The sequence below is a fragment of the Cinclus cinclus genome, chromosome 10, assembly GCF_963662255.1.
Source record: "Cinclus cinclus chromosome 10, bCinCin1.1, whole genome shotgun sequence".
In the NCBI taxonomy this organism is placed as follows: domain Eukaryota; kingdom Metazoa; phylum Chordata; class Aves; order Passeriformes; family Cinclidae; genus Cinclus; species Cinclus cinclus.
In genome coordinates this window covers 1,427,982-1,443,426 of record NC_085055.1, presented here as the reverse complement: position 1 = coordinate 1,443,426, position 15,445 = coordinate 1,427,982, and the positions used below count along the sequence as shown (strand labels likewise).

At 44.8% G+C, this 15,445-nt stretch overlaps 1 protein-coding gene across 2 annotated transcripts in view; it reads left to right on the top strand.

The window, feature by feature from the left end:
* The first annotated feature begins 8,911 nt into the window (after positions 1-8,911).
* VEPH1 (ventricular zone expressed PH domain containing 1) overlaps positions 8,912-15,445 on the top strand; it is a 50,076-nt gene continuing 43,542 nt past the window's right edge. For both annotated transcript variants that reach the window (XM_062499228.1, XM_062499227.1), the window contains exons 1-3: positions 8,912-9,205; positions 9,628-9,843; positions 12,170-12,344. In XM_062499228.1, the coding sequence (XP_062355212.1) occupies positions 9,068-9,205; positions 9,628-9,843; positions 12,170-12,344 (529 nt within the window). In that variant the 5' untranslated portion in view covers positions 8,912-9,067. The remainder of the gene's footprint in view (positions 9,206-9,627; positions 9,844-12,169; positions 12,345-15,445) is intronic.

Genomic DNA, 15,445 nt, shown 5'->3' with positions numbered 1-15,445 from the left:
GAATTAGGGGAATGTTGTCTGATTTTAAGGATATGAGTGGATTAGGGGAACATTTATGGCTTGGCCAGCCGTGGAGTGCACATATTTAGAGGCCATTAATAAGTGGTGCCCTGTCCTGGATCTGTCCCCTGCTAAGGCCAACCCAGCACAGAGCAGGATTTGAATCTTGTTATTTGTCCCATCCCAGATTTCAGCCTCCAACCCAGACAATTATTAGCCAAACTGAAGATGTGATCTGTGAGTCCTGCACAATTCTCATTGGTTTTCCATGGCTGACTCCTGGCATCCAACAGGATTTTGGCATTAGGACAGGGTGCAGGGACATAAACCTGATTTTGCCATTAGCCTTTTATGTTGGGAGGGGAGTGGGTCCTTAGGAATACCTGAAATTAAAGAGACTCCAGCCTGACTGAAATTAATAGAGCTATCAACCCCCCCCCTCTGTCATTATACAACAAATGTTAATTATTTACAAGCAAACTTCTGCAAGAACAGTATTGTAGCTGTCGGCATTGTTGTTATTAAAATTAAAACACTTTGGGTGGAAGATAACATGAGTCATTTTGGTGAAATGTAATGAATATGGAATATTCTGTTGCTTTTCCCCAATTAGTCGGAGGGAGAACAATAGCCTGTCTCTTCCCTAACAAGATGTTTGTTTTTAAAAGTCTAAGAAAATAAATATTTTCAGGGCTTTGCTGAAAAAGGGCGTCATTCATTGTAGCTGTTAGAATAAAAGTTAAAACAACTTTTTTTCTACGATGGGGAAAAAAACTATTTTCATAAAATATGTTCTTTTTTTTCAGCTGGTGAAAGATGTGTGTGAACTTATTTGTTTATTACCACAGTATTTTGGTTTATCTTATTATTACAGCAAAGACTTTAAAGCTCATCTTGTTCCACCCCTGCCATGAGCACCTTCCTCTATCCCAGGTTGGCCTTGGACACTTCCAGGGATGGGGAGTCCATAATCTCTGGGTGATTTTGGTTGCTATTAGAAGTCAAAAATAGGTTCATGGTGAGGAAAGGAAGGTCTGGATTGCTGCTGTACAATGAATAAAGTTGTTATCAGATGCAGAAATAAAATCCAGCTCCCTGTCTGTGCTCTCTTAGTCAGACCACCCTGCCCTGTGAAATTTATTATATTAAAATCTCTTGTTTAGAAAATGAATTTCAGAGTGAGAATGTTTCTGTCCTGCCATCATCTCACAAGCTTTCTTACAGTCTCATAAAAGTGGGAGAGAAGCCCGCTGTGCTCCTGTCCTTCCTGAGTTAAAAGGAAGATGTAGGAAACACACAACTACATTTCCCTTAAAGGACAACAACAGCTTTAACGTCGTTAAAAGAATGTGTTCACCCCCCATTAATTTTGTATTTGGTTGCTCAGGCTGTGGTGCAGTGAGCAGAAGCAAAAAAGCCGTTAGGAGGAATTGCCAACAAAACTGAGGACCTGTGTGACTGAATGTGTATTCTGGGGAGAAGGGGTTTTGTTAAAACTATAACTTATAAACTCCTTCAGCATTACGAACACCCTAACAAGAGTTGTACAAACGTTTCTCCTCATTATCTTTGGGCAAAGAGACTTGCTCTTCTCCCAGCAGCTGCCCAAGGGTGCTTGACCTCACACTTGGCTGTTCCCAGTTGGTTCCTTTGATATTTCTTTGGCTGTTACTAGAAAAATGTCCTTGCTGGGACACTCCCAGTGAGGGCTTGCTCCTGTGCTCTCTCAGGAGAAGAGGACACAGCCAGGCTCAGATCCATGGTGTTGGTCAGTTTGGTCTGTAGGGTCAGTTTTGGTTAAGCTTGACTTGGTGGGAGTCCAGAGTTTGTCAGAGGGAAGTTAACAGGAAAAGTAAGGACAGGCTTGCTGGGGAAAGATCAGGTGTGTGTGGAATGCCTCTGGAATGCTTTGGAGATCATTTCTGTTGCAGCTGCCAAGCTCTGGAGGTGCTCAGGTAGGTCCTGGGCACAAGTCCCACCTGGGCAGTCCCTCTGGAAGGGCTGGCTGAGCTTCAGGAGCTGCTGAGATGCCCCAAGTGCCAGCTGAAAGGCTGCATCTCCTCAGTGTCCTGCTCTCCCCTGACTTTTCCTTTGGCTGAAGTTCCTTCAGAGGCACTGACAGGCTCCAACCTTCGAGAAGAGGCCCCAAAAGTAATATTAACTTCTGCAATTTCCTTGTTACTCTTAAGCAGGTTATTAATTAACTGAATGTAACCACCGGCTGTTGATAAATCCTTTTAACTAATTCAAATTCCGTATCGAGCTGGGAGCACTTTCACTGGAGCCGCTGCCCGAGTTAAGCTGGGTGAGGAATTATTCCTGATGTGTTTTCCAGCACCGGAGCTGGGGCAGAGGGAGAGAAGCTATTTGTTTGCTTGATTCCACATGACAACTCCAGGGTAACTGAATAGACTGTTCGCTCGGGCTGACAGGGCTGAGCACCCGCCAGCAGCCTGGTTCACATACCAGAGCCGGGGGGATGGCAGGGGCACTGGCAGCTGGGATGGAGCCCATCCCAATTTCTCTGAAGAGCGCCAATTTGCCATCAATTATTCATGTTTTTCCGAGGTCTCGCTTCTGAGAGGTATGAATAACTTAAATAAGTGTTCATGTAACAGTTTGAATAATGAATAAATTACTGCGGGGAGGGGAGTTAAGGAGCAGGGCTGAGTGTTAAATAATGGAGGAGGTTTTGGAGGCAGTGTGGTCGTTCACAGCGTGCCTGTTCCCGGGTTTCTGTGAGTGCAGGAGCTGTGGTTATGAGATGTAGAAATGTATTGCAGCGATGCCTGTGAGAAGTGCTGGGAGCTGGAGGTGCCAGGGAAGGAAGAAGCAGTGTCTGTGTGTGAGACATGAACCTGCAGCCCCCCTGGATCCTCCTGGGGCTCAGCTGGCTCCTTCCACCCCTCACCATGCTCGGGGCCACTTGGTCCCTGGGCTCCAGAATTAAAGCCTGGCTTTGGGGGAACCGTGGCACTCTGGGGAGCTGCTGGTCCTATTAAATCACCAGCTAGAGAGACACTGGGGGGGATTGCCAGGTACCTGGGAGGAACTTCAGGACGTTCAGTGCTTGTCCGGTGACTGCTGCTTCAGGAGACTTAGAGGTTCAGTGATTTTTGCATTTATTTACTGCTCTAGTCCAGTCTTTTCCCTGCCAAAGTGGCATTTTTCACGACAGGGTCCCTGGATTCTGACCCTGTAGTCCCTCACGGTCTCTTCAGATGGAAATGCACATTATTCCCTTTGTAAAATTTTAAACCAAATTCTTTTTTTCCCTGTAAGATCACTGTGGTCTTGAAAACAAGTCACAGATCTAAAAGCTCGTTAAGCATACCTTGAAAATGTGCAGCTTTTGGCAGCATCATTGTGACAGTGATTAGTGTTTCTTATGAAGCAGCTTATTCCATCTTGGCACTGTGTTGTTTAGTTTAGCCTAATATTTTAATATCACAGAGACATTTAAACATGGAATTCTTACAAATCTGCCTTAGTGATGTTAAGAATGCTAAATGCTATATAAAGCATCAGTGTGTGCTGAACCAGCAGCCAAATATGATTTCTTATAGATTGAAAATCAGATGAAACTGTCTTGACAGCACCAAGGTTATCAAGTAATTTATTTATATAAAAAAATTGATCGAGTTGTCTGTTTGCAGCAGTAGAAGTTGGCAAGTTCCTAAGTACATTGTTACCCCTCTGCAGCAGTGGCTTCTGCATGTGTTGTGCAGCCAAAATTGCCCTGGAGCTCGGTGAGATCTGGTTCAGTTCAGGCAGATTCTGTCCCATAAACCTGCTGATTAAACCAGTTCATCACAGGGTGGAATATTCTCACACCTGGAAGGACCCTGAGCTGCCTTCAGGCTGTGGGTGCTGGCACAGCCTGGAATTCTGGTAGGAGAGCTCTCTCTAAAACCTCTGTAATTCATGATTATCCTGCAGTGTCCTCCATAGGGACACACATTCCTTGTGTCCAGGAGCTGGATGCTGAGAGATCAGCTCCCTACACTGCAATGAGGTGTTCCATTAGTAAAAACCAGTTTTAACCCCTGAAATTAATTTTAGGGATTGAAACCAATTAATAGACTTCATAATTTATCATTTCATCGTCTGGTCCAGCTCAGCATCCATGGGATTTCAAGGGATGTGAAGTGTGGAAACCTGTCCTGACAGAAAAAAAAAAAAAAAAAAGAGAGAGAGGCTCATAGGAAACAATGGTTGTCTTGTGGGAAGATTTTAAATATATGCAGCTGATCCCATGGGAACTGCTGTAGTCTATTCACCCTGTGTGAAAATGATGCTCTCTCAATATAATCTTTAATCCTTTTCTTTCACTGAAAAATGTGAGAACTTTATTTCCAACTTTAGAAAGGATGCTCTATTTTAGGGAGTAAATGATTCCAAGCATAAAAATAAAGTAAATGTTGATTAGTGCAACATGGAGGGGAAAGGTTCTCTGAAATATCTTGTAATATTCTATCCATGAATTGTATATATGGATGTTCTTGGGAAATGTATCCAGGCTTTTTTATCCTCCCTGGGTTGGTGCACAGGGGGAAGGAAGTTTCCAGCAGTCTTGGCCAATAGTACAAACTTCTGTAACTCTTTGAGACAGAAATTCCACAAAATCTGTTCTTGTAAGATGGGGAAGAAGAATTTCAACAGAAGGGAATTCTACCAGAAATTCAAATTTTTCTTTGAAGATTATTCTAATCTTCCTGCTGCTCGTGGAAAAGGAAACTACAAGTAAATACACAGTTGTTAGAAACATTTATCCCCAGAGCATGGAAATCCAAACCTGCTCTGTTCATTCCATGCATGTGTGAGTAACACCAGCCAGGGCTCAGCACAGCTCTGCTCTCCAGGCCTTTAAGGACCCAGGTCCTGAGGATTAAACCTTGCTTGGTGCAAACCAATCATTCCTGGAGGAGACCTTAAGGGAATTTACAGTCTGGAAAGGCAGAGAGACACTAACACTATTTTCCTTCTGTTTTCCTCCAGTGCCTTTCATGCAAGGCATCCAAATCCCTCTGTGGAATCCATGAGTTAAGCATGGCAGGGTGGTGGGAGGTAAGGAAAGGGAGTTTTGGTTTCGTTTTTAAGGTCACTCAAAGCTCTGGGCTGTGTTGTGCCCAAGATAAAATAGCTCCCAGTTCTCTAACACAAATCTCTCCAGCCCCAGAGAATTCCCAGATCACTTTCCTCTCCCATGGACTTTACTGGGCACTTTAAGTTAGTTTTGAACCAGATACTGATTCTATACCTTTTAGATTTTTCAAGATTTCAGGAAATGAGCATTGTGTTTAGCAAAGAGCTTTGGCACCTGTGGTGGCTCAGCCCTTCCGTGGGGAAAAAGAAATTCCGTGTGGGAGTTGTGCTGCAGCTTCTGGGGAGAACCATGGTGTGTCACAGAGGATGGAGGATCTGCTGATTAATTTGATTTCCTTGGGAGCCCTGCCTGGGCTGGGTTGGGAGCATCCCTGCGCTCCAGCAAGGAGCTGCAGCTCCAGCAAGGGAAAAAACAGAAAATTCTGTGAAGGTTCACTTAACATGAACTCCAGTGGCCTGAGTTGCCTAAAATGCCTTAAACAGAGTGAAGGCTTTCCTGGTGATGTTGTGTAGCACAGAGCTAGATAAAAAGTGTCCTTGCACAATTGTTTGAAGGTTGTGTTTCTGTTTCCAGTGGGATAGCACCCAAAAAATCAAGCAGCTGGAATTACATTTCAAGTCTTTCAGAAGTTAAGGAGATGATTTTCTTATAGAATTTCCTTCACTGTAAATATATATAAAAAATTATCTTCTGCCTTCCTCTTTGGTTTTAAAGAGACTTTTTTCCCTGTCCTTCTAATGTCATTCTGCAGAAGCTGAGCTCCTGATAAACTGTAAGGCTCAGCCTTTCAGCTCAAGTTCAAATGGCTTTTGGATGCCTGTAGGTCCAACTGCCCTTTTACACTGAATTTTTATTGTTAATCTTCTATTATTGGGGGAATTATTTTGCAAACAGACCAATTCAGTAGCTTCAAGCTCTGAAACCTGTCAGGCTGGCTTTTATTCTGATTGCTTCTGATAAGGAGCTTTGGTAAGAATGCTGTGCCTGCAGCAAGTGGAGAGATTCACCTTGGAGGGGAGTAGCTTCAAGGTCCCAGGGACAGGGTGGCTCTTTCAGCTTGGCATGAAAAGGGAAAGGAGGTGTTGAAAATCAGATCAAACCTGGGAATTGATGTGGGACTGCACCAGAACCAGTGCAAGTGGTTTGTGTTATAAACCGAGGGGTTTTTCCTGCATAACGATAACTTGAAGTTTTTTCCAAGTGCTGGAGTTCCTGCTCCGTTCTGGCCTTGGAAAGGTGCAAATTCCTGCTGTGAATCCCCTCTGATGCAGCGCCAGGGGGATCCAGGCAGGATGGACAAACTTTGGCCAAACCTTTGCCTTTTCCATTCCTTCTGTGTGTGGGACGCAAACACAGCAAGTAAGAAAACTCGGATGGGTGGTGTGGAGTCAAGGTGATGAGGCACCTCAGGAATTACACTCTGAAGCTAATTTTATTGCCCAGCCTGACCCTTTAAGAAAAGAAAATTTTAAGATGACATTTTTTTAAGACACATGATTTGTTTTCCCTCTTGCTCAGTGCCTGCTGCCTATTAATAGCAAATCTTGTAGTGAGCAAGGAAATGCTTAAAGAACAATTCTCTTTAATGCTGATGCAAGGAAAGTATTTCCAGCACTGTTACACAATGTAAGCATTAAGAGGATTTGCTGTAATTCCATTTCCAAGAGCTCACAATAAAGAAATGTTTGTTTTTGGTTTTTTTCCTGCATGATCCTGAGTATTGTCTATAAAACTCACGTAAAATTCTCTGTTCAGGTAGAGCTCAGGACCTCTCTGAGAAATTCCTGTGCAGGAGCACACCCAGGGGAGGATCATTTGCACAAGGCCAATGATATTCCCAGGGATCAGGGAATAACCTGAGCTGGAAGGGACCTGGGAGGATGAAGAAGCCCAGCTCCTGCAGAAGGGGCTGCTGTGTTTCAGAGCAGCTCGTCAAAGGGAGGGCTCCACGGACCTTCCTTCCTGGAGTACTTTTCTGCATTATGTGGGCACATTTTGTTGTGCTACCCCTGAGGCTCATGTTAAAAAGCCAGAGCAAACCTCAGACCCTCTTTTGTGCTCGTGTAAAGGCTGCAGAACGACAGCATTTATTCCTTTGGCCAGGAAATCTCCTCTCCAGCAAGGCTGTTCACTTGCTCTCTCTCTCTTTCAAGCAGTGTGGGTTACTGAGGGCTGCTTCCCCTCCTTCGCAGGCAAGGATAGCTTTTCCCCTAACACAGAGAGTTCTGTTTCCTCTGTTAAAAACAACTGCCCTCAAGCGGAGCAGGCTTTGTATTTTGCCCTGGAAACAGAGCAGCTCATTCAGAGATAAGGCTTCCCTGCCTTTGGGTTCCTTCAGTCACCTGACGGAGCCATGGGTAACTTTTAGGCTGCTTTATTCTGCATTCCTGGGATGCCTTCTCCATTAATTCACCGCAATTAACAGCTCGGGGATCCCTGCCTGCCACCGTGCCCTGGATGCTGCCGGGGGGAGAGCAGGAGAAGGGCTCTGGTGTCCTCAGAACACCTGACCCCATCCCTGAGGATGGCCTGGGGGGATCCCAAGCAGGTAAAAAAAAAAAAAAAAAAAAAAAAAATCAAAAATCTGTTTGTGCCTGCGGCTTTCTGAACTGTTTTATTTTTTGGATCTGGGAATGGCTGAGTGTGAGTAGGGTGAGAGTATCTGAGCTGCCACCCATCCCTGTGGCTCAGGTGGGTGATTTGTGCCTCGGGATTTGCAATCAGCTCCTTTCTGCTTCTGCTCGATGGGATTGGGAATGGTATTGATAGAGTTGGGGAAATTCAAACAGCCCTGCCTTGTGGCGTTAGCAAGTGCACCGTGCTGCCTATAAAAATAGAGATTGTTCCAGGGAGCTGCTTCCAGAATGTTCTCAGTGTTTTACCTCGGTTTTTCCTTCTGTGGATGCCCCAACCCTGGCAGTGCCCAAGGCCAGGCTGGCTAAGACCTTGGGCAACCTGGGCTAGTGGGAGGTGGCTGTGCCCATGGCAGGGGGGTTGGGACTAATTGGGATTAAGGTCCCTCCCAGCTCTTTAACCTTCTGTGATTATGTGATTAGATTTGACTTTTTTTTCTTTTCCCTCTGGAAAAAAATAGAATAAAATAGGTATTAAGGGTATTCCCTATCTCAAATAATAAGTCATATATCTTGTGGCTTTGTCAACTCAAGAGAAGAATCCAGAGGAGTTGACACCCAGACTGAATCCGTGTGGGATCTAAGCAGAGTTTTAGGACTCAAATGCAGGACACTTCCCAAAGTGTGAGCCTGGCCCTGCCTGGCTCAGCCTCTGCTCCATTCCTCAGCCAAGGCTTTGTTTTACAGGAGGTTAAAAGACCCTGGGGATCATTGTGGCTACAAAAGTGACAGTTTTGTTCGGAACAAAACTCGTTATCTTCTCAGTCTTGCTAATGATGTTTTTTCTGGAGTTAAGACACAACAACCCAGAAAACAAAGGAAGAGGCTTCACCCTCCTCCTCCTCCTCTTCCTCCTCCAGGAAAGCTCTGCTCCTGACCAGGGAAAGGGGTTTGGAGCCCTCAGCAGCTGGCCCATGCTCAGGTAACATGCATGGAAAGGAAGAAAACATTTGGTTCAGTTATTACTGAAAATTCGTAATTTTTAATCTAATTTTAAGCTACTTAGTGTTTGAAGGTAAAAATTCACATAGTTCCTCAATGTGCTTAGGGGTGTCCCTGGCTCAGGGGGTCCTGTCTGACACTTTCACACACATTTAAAAAAATCTTTGCTGAACTGGAATATGTCAGTCAATGCGTTTGCTGATTTTTTTTTTTTCCTCTATTTGTTGTTGTTTTCTTTTAGACTGGGTCCAAGGAAGTTTTGAAATACAGCCCGGATTTATCCTTCATATGAAATTGGTTTGCTCCTGGCCAGGATTGTCCCCGTTTTGTCCCCAGCTGAGCACTCTGTGCCCATGGTGCCTGCAGGGGGTGGCTGAGCAGGGCCATGCATCATCTCTTCGGGCTGGTTTTGGCACAGAAGGACCTGTCCCGGGCAGGGGATCTCTTTTCCCTGGAGGATGCTGAGATCGAAGGAAGCCTCTCCGAAGCTCTTGAACAGATCAGAATTATTAGTTCAGCTGCAGTGAGTGAAACAGTGTCCTTAATAATTTTTAAAAATCATAATATATAAATAAGGGGGGGTATAAACAATTTTGATTTCTGAAGAGACTTGAAGAGCAAAGCATAGTATTTTAAAATGTGCTTAAAAATCCAGTTCTCACTGGCTTGTTTTCCCGCAAAGGTATTTCCAGTTCATATTTATACTATTTTTTCTTAAATAGTTATTTAAAGCATATTAAAGATTATATGAGATTACAGGGGTCCATACCTTCCCAGTAATGAGAACTAAGACCTGTAGGATGACAAGTTCCAGAGTTCTACCACTCTGAACCTTTTTTGTAAAGATAGAAGTGGGGAAAGCGGACACCGGACTGCTAGAAAAACTGAATTTTGTGGGGTCCTGGCAAACCAGCTCACTGGCAGATGTGTTTTGCTGTGTCCCAGGACTACCAGACCAATGACAACGACCAGGCTGTGGTGGAGATCTGCATCACCCGCATCACCACGGCCATCAGGGAGACTGCATCCATTGAAAAGCACGGCAAAGCCCTGGTGGCTCTCTGGGAGTCCTGTCTGGAGCACAACCTGAAACCCTCTGGCAAAGATGAGGATGCCCCACATGCCAAAATTGCATCTGACATCATGAGCTGCATCCTGCAGGTAGAGCTGGGCTGAAATGAGTGCGGTGCTCTCATTGCCAATTGGGTTTTGGGTTTTTTAAATGCCTTTGTAATTCTCTTTTTTGGGTGCTTGTGAGTGGTTGTGTTGAAAACTAAGAGCTTGGGAAATTGTACTGTTGCGAATTCTCCTCTCTTGAAATTGTTGAGGTAACTCACAGAACCGTGGAATTGTTTGCAATGGAAGGATTTTAAATCCCACCCAGGGTGACCCCTGCCATGGGCAGGGACAGCTCCCACTGTCCCAGGCTGCTCCAAGCCCTGTCCAGCCTGGCCCTGGACACTGCTGGGGATGGGGAAGCCACAGCTGGGTTATAAAAGCACATTTGCTGCTCCCTACAACAGAGCTTTTATTGACAAGTTCCTTTGCATTAAAAAAAAAAAAAAAGGTATAAAAGGAGGTTTTCCAGCAGATGTGGGGACAGCTGGAACAATAATGAATATCTGCCAGCTGGGCTGGATCTCAGGCAGGTCTCTGTTGATATCAGCAGCAGCAAGGACCCCAAGGTTTGCAAACATCATTGTATCACTTTATTGAAATCTGCTCTTCATTGTCACGTCCACATTTTCTAAGTGTGCCTTCCTGCCCTGATGTTTATCTTGGAACAAACAAAACCTTTCTCATTCCCTCTGAATTCAAACCTTTTCTTAACTAAGGATTTTATCTTTATTGTAAGGGGTGGGGGGGGAAAAAAAAATAATTGTTCTTTGGAATTCTCTTAGATCTTTTAAATCCTAGTCAGAGAGCCAAGCTTTATCTTCCCATTCTTTGTGTGGAGTAGCAGAGCAATAACTTGGAGCAGCATTTGGCTCCTGGTCCGAGGTGTCTCAGCCAAACATAACGAGGCATTATGTTGATTTAAACATGCTGCTGCAGAAAGCTCCATTTATTTGAAGGGCTTTTCTCGTTAAAGATGCAGCTTTTGGTCATATGGCAGCTGCCAGAATTCTCTGTCTTGACACCAAGGGGTGGCTGCAGCCCCTTCTTCCTCAGGGGTCTCTGGAAGGGAGTGCCCCCTGCTTGGCAAGTCTCTGTTCCAAGGGAAAATCCTCAGAGCCACTCAAACTCTGTGGAATAACAGATTTGGGGTTTCTCAGTCTAAATTTATTCTGTTCAGAGCTGCCCCAGAATGCAAGTCCAGAAAGTCTGCTCTGCCTTCCTTCGTTCTGTCGCTGTCTGAAACATCTGGGTTCCAGGGGTTGCCTGGGATTTCAGCTGCTAATTAGACATAATCACATTGCAGGATTATTTTCAGAAACAGGGATGTGCTCCAGTTTCAAAGAGCTGCTCAGAACTGAGTGGAGAGGAGAGCACAGCACTGGTTAAGGAGGCTCCAGAGGGAATGCGGGTCCTCAGTCACCCAAAATGTGTCCTGCTGCTGTGGGAATTCAACAGGCAATGGATGTGTGTGGTCAGTACACACAATTTTCTCTCTAAATAGTAGCAGAAAACCTTTTCTGACCTTGATTCAAAACCCCAGTGTACACTCAGGGACCCTGGGATTCCAGAAGCTCGGAGCCATTTTAGGAAGAGGAGTTTACACTCCCAAAAAAATCTCAGTGTTCAGAGGAATTGGCTGGAGGTTCCCAGAGAAGGGGAACTGGAATTCCAGTGGGAATTCCACTCCAATGGGCCGGAGGTTCCCAGAGAAGCTGTGGCTGCCCCTGGATCCCTGGAATTGTCTAGGGCCTGGCTGGACAGGGCTTGAAGCTCCCTGGAGTAGTGGAAGGCGTTCCTGCCCATGGAAGGGTGAGCTTTAAGGACCTTTCCAACCCAAACCATTCTGGGATTCTGTGAGTTTGCATAAAAAAATGAAATCTTAATGATTACAGAAGAATTATCAATCAATAACTAGAGCTATTACACTGTGAGGAAGTTTCCAGTGCAGTTCCAGGGAGTGGCTGCTCCAAGGTGTTTCCTGCTTTGGGATGATGGATAGAGCCTCTGTCTTCCCAGGGAGCACCAACCACAAAATGTCTTCTTAGAAATGTTAATACATAGTTAGTGCACTTCATACCTTGTATATTTAATTTATATTGATTTCTATTTACACACCATGTATTTTGTTAGTGCCCTTCTGCTTCCTCTAGCAGAAGACAAAAATAAGGCTCTTCTTAACATTTCCTGCTGCTGTAGTTTTCAGTTTCTGTATTTGCTCTTTCTTTGACTCCTGTCTTCAGTGGTGCTACCAAAACATGACCTTTCAAGACAAGCTTTTTGCTTTTATTCTCCTTGCTGCTTGACTTTGGTTTCCCTACCCTGCCCAGCACAAGACTTTTATGTAAATATTTTTTCCATGTTTTTGCAGAATTACAACCGGCCTCCAGTGATGGCCTTGGCTGTGCCAGTGGCAGTGAAATTCCTGCAGAGGGGCAATAAGGAGCTGTGCAGGAACATGTCCAGTTACCTGTCCTTGGCTGCCATTGCCAAGGCAGAGCTGCTGGCTGAGCACACAGAAACCATCCTCAGGAGTGTCCTTCAAGGTAGGCCCAGCCCAGAGTTTGGGTTTAGTCCAGGTCTGTGACCAGATCAGTCAGGCATGTACAGAACCATTATCTTATAGAATCAATCAATCCTTAGGGGTGGGAAAGACTCCAGGATCAATCCAACTATTAAACAAATCATGTGAGCTGTATAAAGCAGACCTATGGAAATATCTATAAATGTGATCAAATGTATTAATCACACTCTAATAACAGACTTTCTCAAGGAATATGTGAATTTACTGCACCTCTGGAGGTTTTGGTATGGATTGGCTGACCCACAGGGCAGGAAATACATCTGTACTCGTTAATATTCCCTGCTAATGGACTCCAAATTATCAGCCCTGATATGTGGCACCAGCCATGGAGCTCTTATCCTTCCTCTCAGTGTCACTGGCAAGGCTCCAAAAGAGAAATGGGGATGAAATTAATCCCATTCTGTGGTGGAATAGTCAGATGGAAGATATAAAAGCTTTGTAGTGGTTCTTCCATTTTGCCTACATTATTAGCTTTATATAGAACAACGTTGCTAATCTCTTTACATTTTTTTTTTGTGGTTGAAAAAGCCAAAAATATTTATTCCTCTATAAAAAGAACTCCAATTGGATTGCAGTAATAAAGTTCACAGTGTTTGTTGCAATACAGTGCTACTGCAGTGGTAAAATCAGTGCTCTCCTTCGAGTAGGGGTAATAGCAGAAAGTAGCAATAACTGATTATTAAAAGAACATTGTGAGGAAGGTGTTAAGCCCCAAAATTAAACGTGTGCATCTTGTATTTGTTAATTTATATATTAATTTATAAATTTATTCTGTTAAGGCTTATTAATGAGCTAACATAATGCATTGCCACTTGTAACTGGGGTAGTATCAGAAAGAAATAATGAATATATTCATGGTTTTGGGGGAAGTGCTGCACACACAGCCACAAGGGAAGGTTTCAGCATGGCTGAGCTGTGTATTTATGTTATTCCACCAGCAGATGTTGCTGTGGATATCAGGTTTGGGAATTCCAGCCTGGAAGGGGCCACTCAGAACAGGCCAAATGATTTGTTTTGCGTAGTGACTTAATTACACTGCACATAATTGGTGTTTCAGGCACGAGAAGCTGGATGTGCAGCAAGCTGAGAGCTGCCCTGAGAGTGTTTGCAGAAGGGAGCAGGAGGCTCCCTGAAGCTGCTGAGGATGAATTTCCAAGGCAGTTTTTGGAGACAAAGCCACGTTGTGGGGCTGCACAGACAGGGCTCAGCCTCGTGGCACCAGCCTGAGCAAACTTTGGCCCCTTGCCTGCAGATGTTGGAGAGGAACTGGAGTTTTTCATTACTTGGGGCAACTCTTTGGCTGCACAGCCAGGTTCTTATCTCATTAGCTAAAAAAGAACTCTTTAGAAAGAGTTTGACTGCTGTGCCCCAGCGAGCGTGGGCTCTGAACACGCCTGTGCTGACACCATCCATCAGCACTGGGGTCACACGGATTTATTCCCATTCCTGGGGGACAGCAACAACTCTGCCCTGAAATCAGAGAGTCCTGTGGCTGCTCCACCTTCCAGAGCAGCTCAGGCATCCCGTGGTGCTGGGCTGTGGCTCAGCCTTGCTCCTTCATCTGTGTTGGCAGTGCAGGACTGCAGAGGCTTTTTCATAATTGGAGCCTGAATTCCTCCCCAAAGAGCACCTCGTTTGTTCCCAAAAAGCGCCGTTTGTTCCCCGAAAGGCCATTTGTTCCCCAAAATGTTCCCCAAAATGCCGTTCATTCCCCAAAATGCCGTTTCCAAAAAGAGTCGTTTGTTCTCAAAATGTGCCGTTCGTTCCCCAAAACACCTTTTGTTCCCCAAAAGTTGTTCGTTCCCAAAAAACGCCATTCGTTCCCAAAATGCCGTTCCCAAAACGCCGTTTCCTCAGTGTTCTCTGAACTGCTGACAAAGGAAAGCGTAGTTGAGTGAGGGAGGAAAGAGAGAAGCGTGCTGGTGGAGTTGTGGCGCTGGGCCGAGGGAGAGCTTTGCTGCTCCTGGGAGGTGACAAAGGAAGAGCAGAGCATTCAGGAAGTTTTCCAGCTGAGCCCGTGAGGATGCAAGGCCTGGCTTTGCATTTGGTCCTCTGCCAAACCTGAGCTAATGGGAGAAAGCTCCTTCCAAGACAAAGAATTTCAGGTATGAGCTGCAGTAAGAGGAGTGGCCAGGAAGGATTTCTGGAGATCTTTTTGAGGATTTTCCTTTTGCTGCTGTATTTCATGGACATTTGTTTTCATTTAATGAAGGGCACTGAACAGAGGGAAGATTTGAGAGTGGTTTTGCCCTTGCACAATGTTGGGACCCTGAGTGTTTTTGTAACTCTGAAGATCTGGGTTTTGGCTGCCAGAGATGAACAGAGGTATTATTTCATTGGATTGTAACTAAGGTTATTTGCAGATACTACTTAGTGAGGGATTTTTGTCAAGTTTACTGCCAAGCATTTATAACGGAGATATATTTTTATTGCAGGGTGACAGGAGAAATTCCAGCAATCACAGCAATTCTTTTTCCCTTAAATAAGCAGTGCTGCCAAAACTTTGGAGCAGGTCGTATAACTTTAGGTATGAAGCACAACCCCCTTGAATGGCACAGGAAAGAGGAATTTACCTTTTTTTACTAGTTTTGTATATGGGCAGCAAGGATCTGCCATGGTCAGGAGGAAGTGTAGCAGCAACATGTCAAGAAACTTGTCCAAGTGTGTTCTTAGGAGATCTGTAGAGAATGAGAGAGACAGGGAAACATGGGAATAGAGAAGAAGGATGGGCTGTTTCCAGGGGAAATAGGAAATGCTTTGAATAAGACATTCCTCATGATAACTTGTTCGGAGGCTTCAACAGGTAGCAAGTGATGGTTCTTGTTTTAAACGGGTATTCATTATTCTCTGCTTGTGCTCTGTTTTCCACATGAAAACCATCAGCAGTTCCTTGGCTCTCTGCAGCTGCTGTTGTGCTCTGTATCCAGCCCTAGGCTTGTAGGGAATTTGAGATAAGTTTGTGGGAGAGAAGAGAATCACCGAGCAGCGATTCTGTCTTGTACAAACCCCCTGAGGGCAGCAAACAAGTCCAAATGTACCTTAAAACATGTCCTCAGAGGGCCA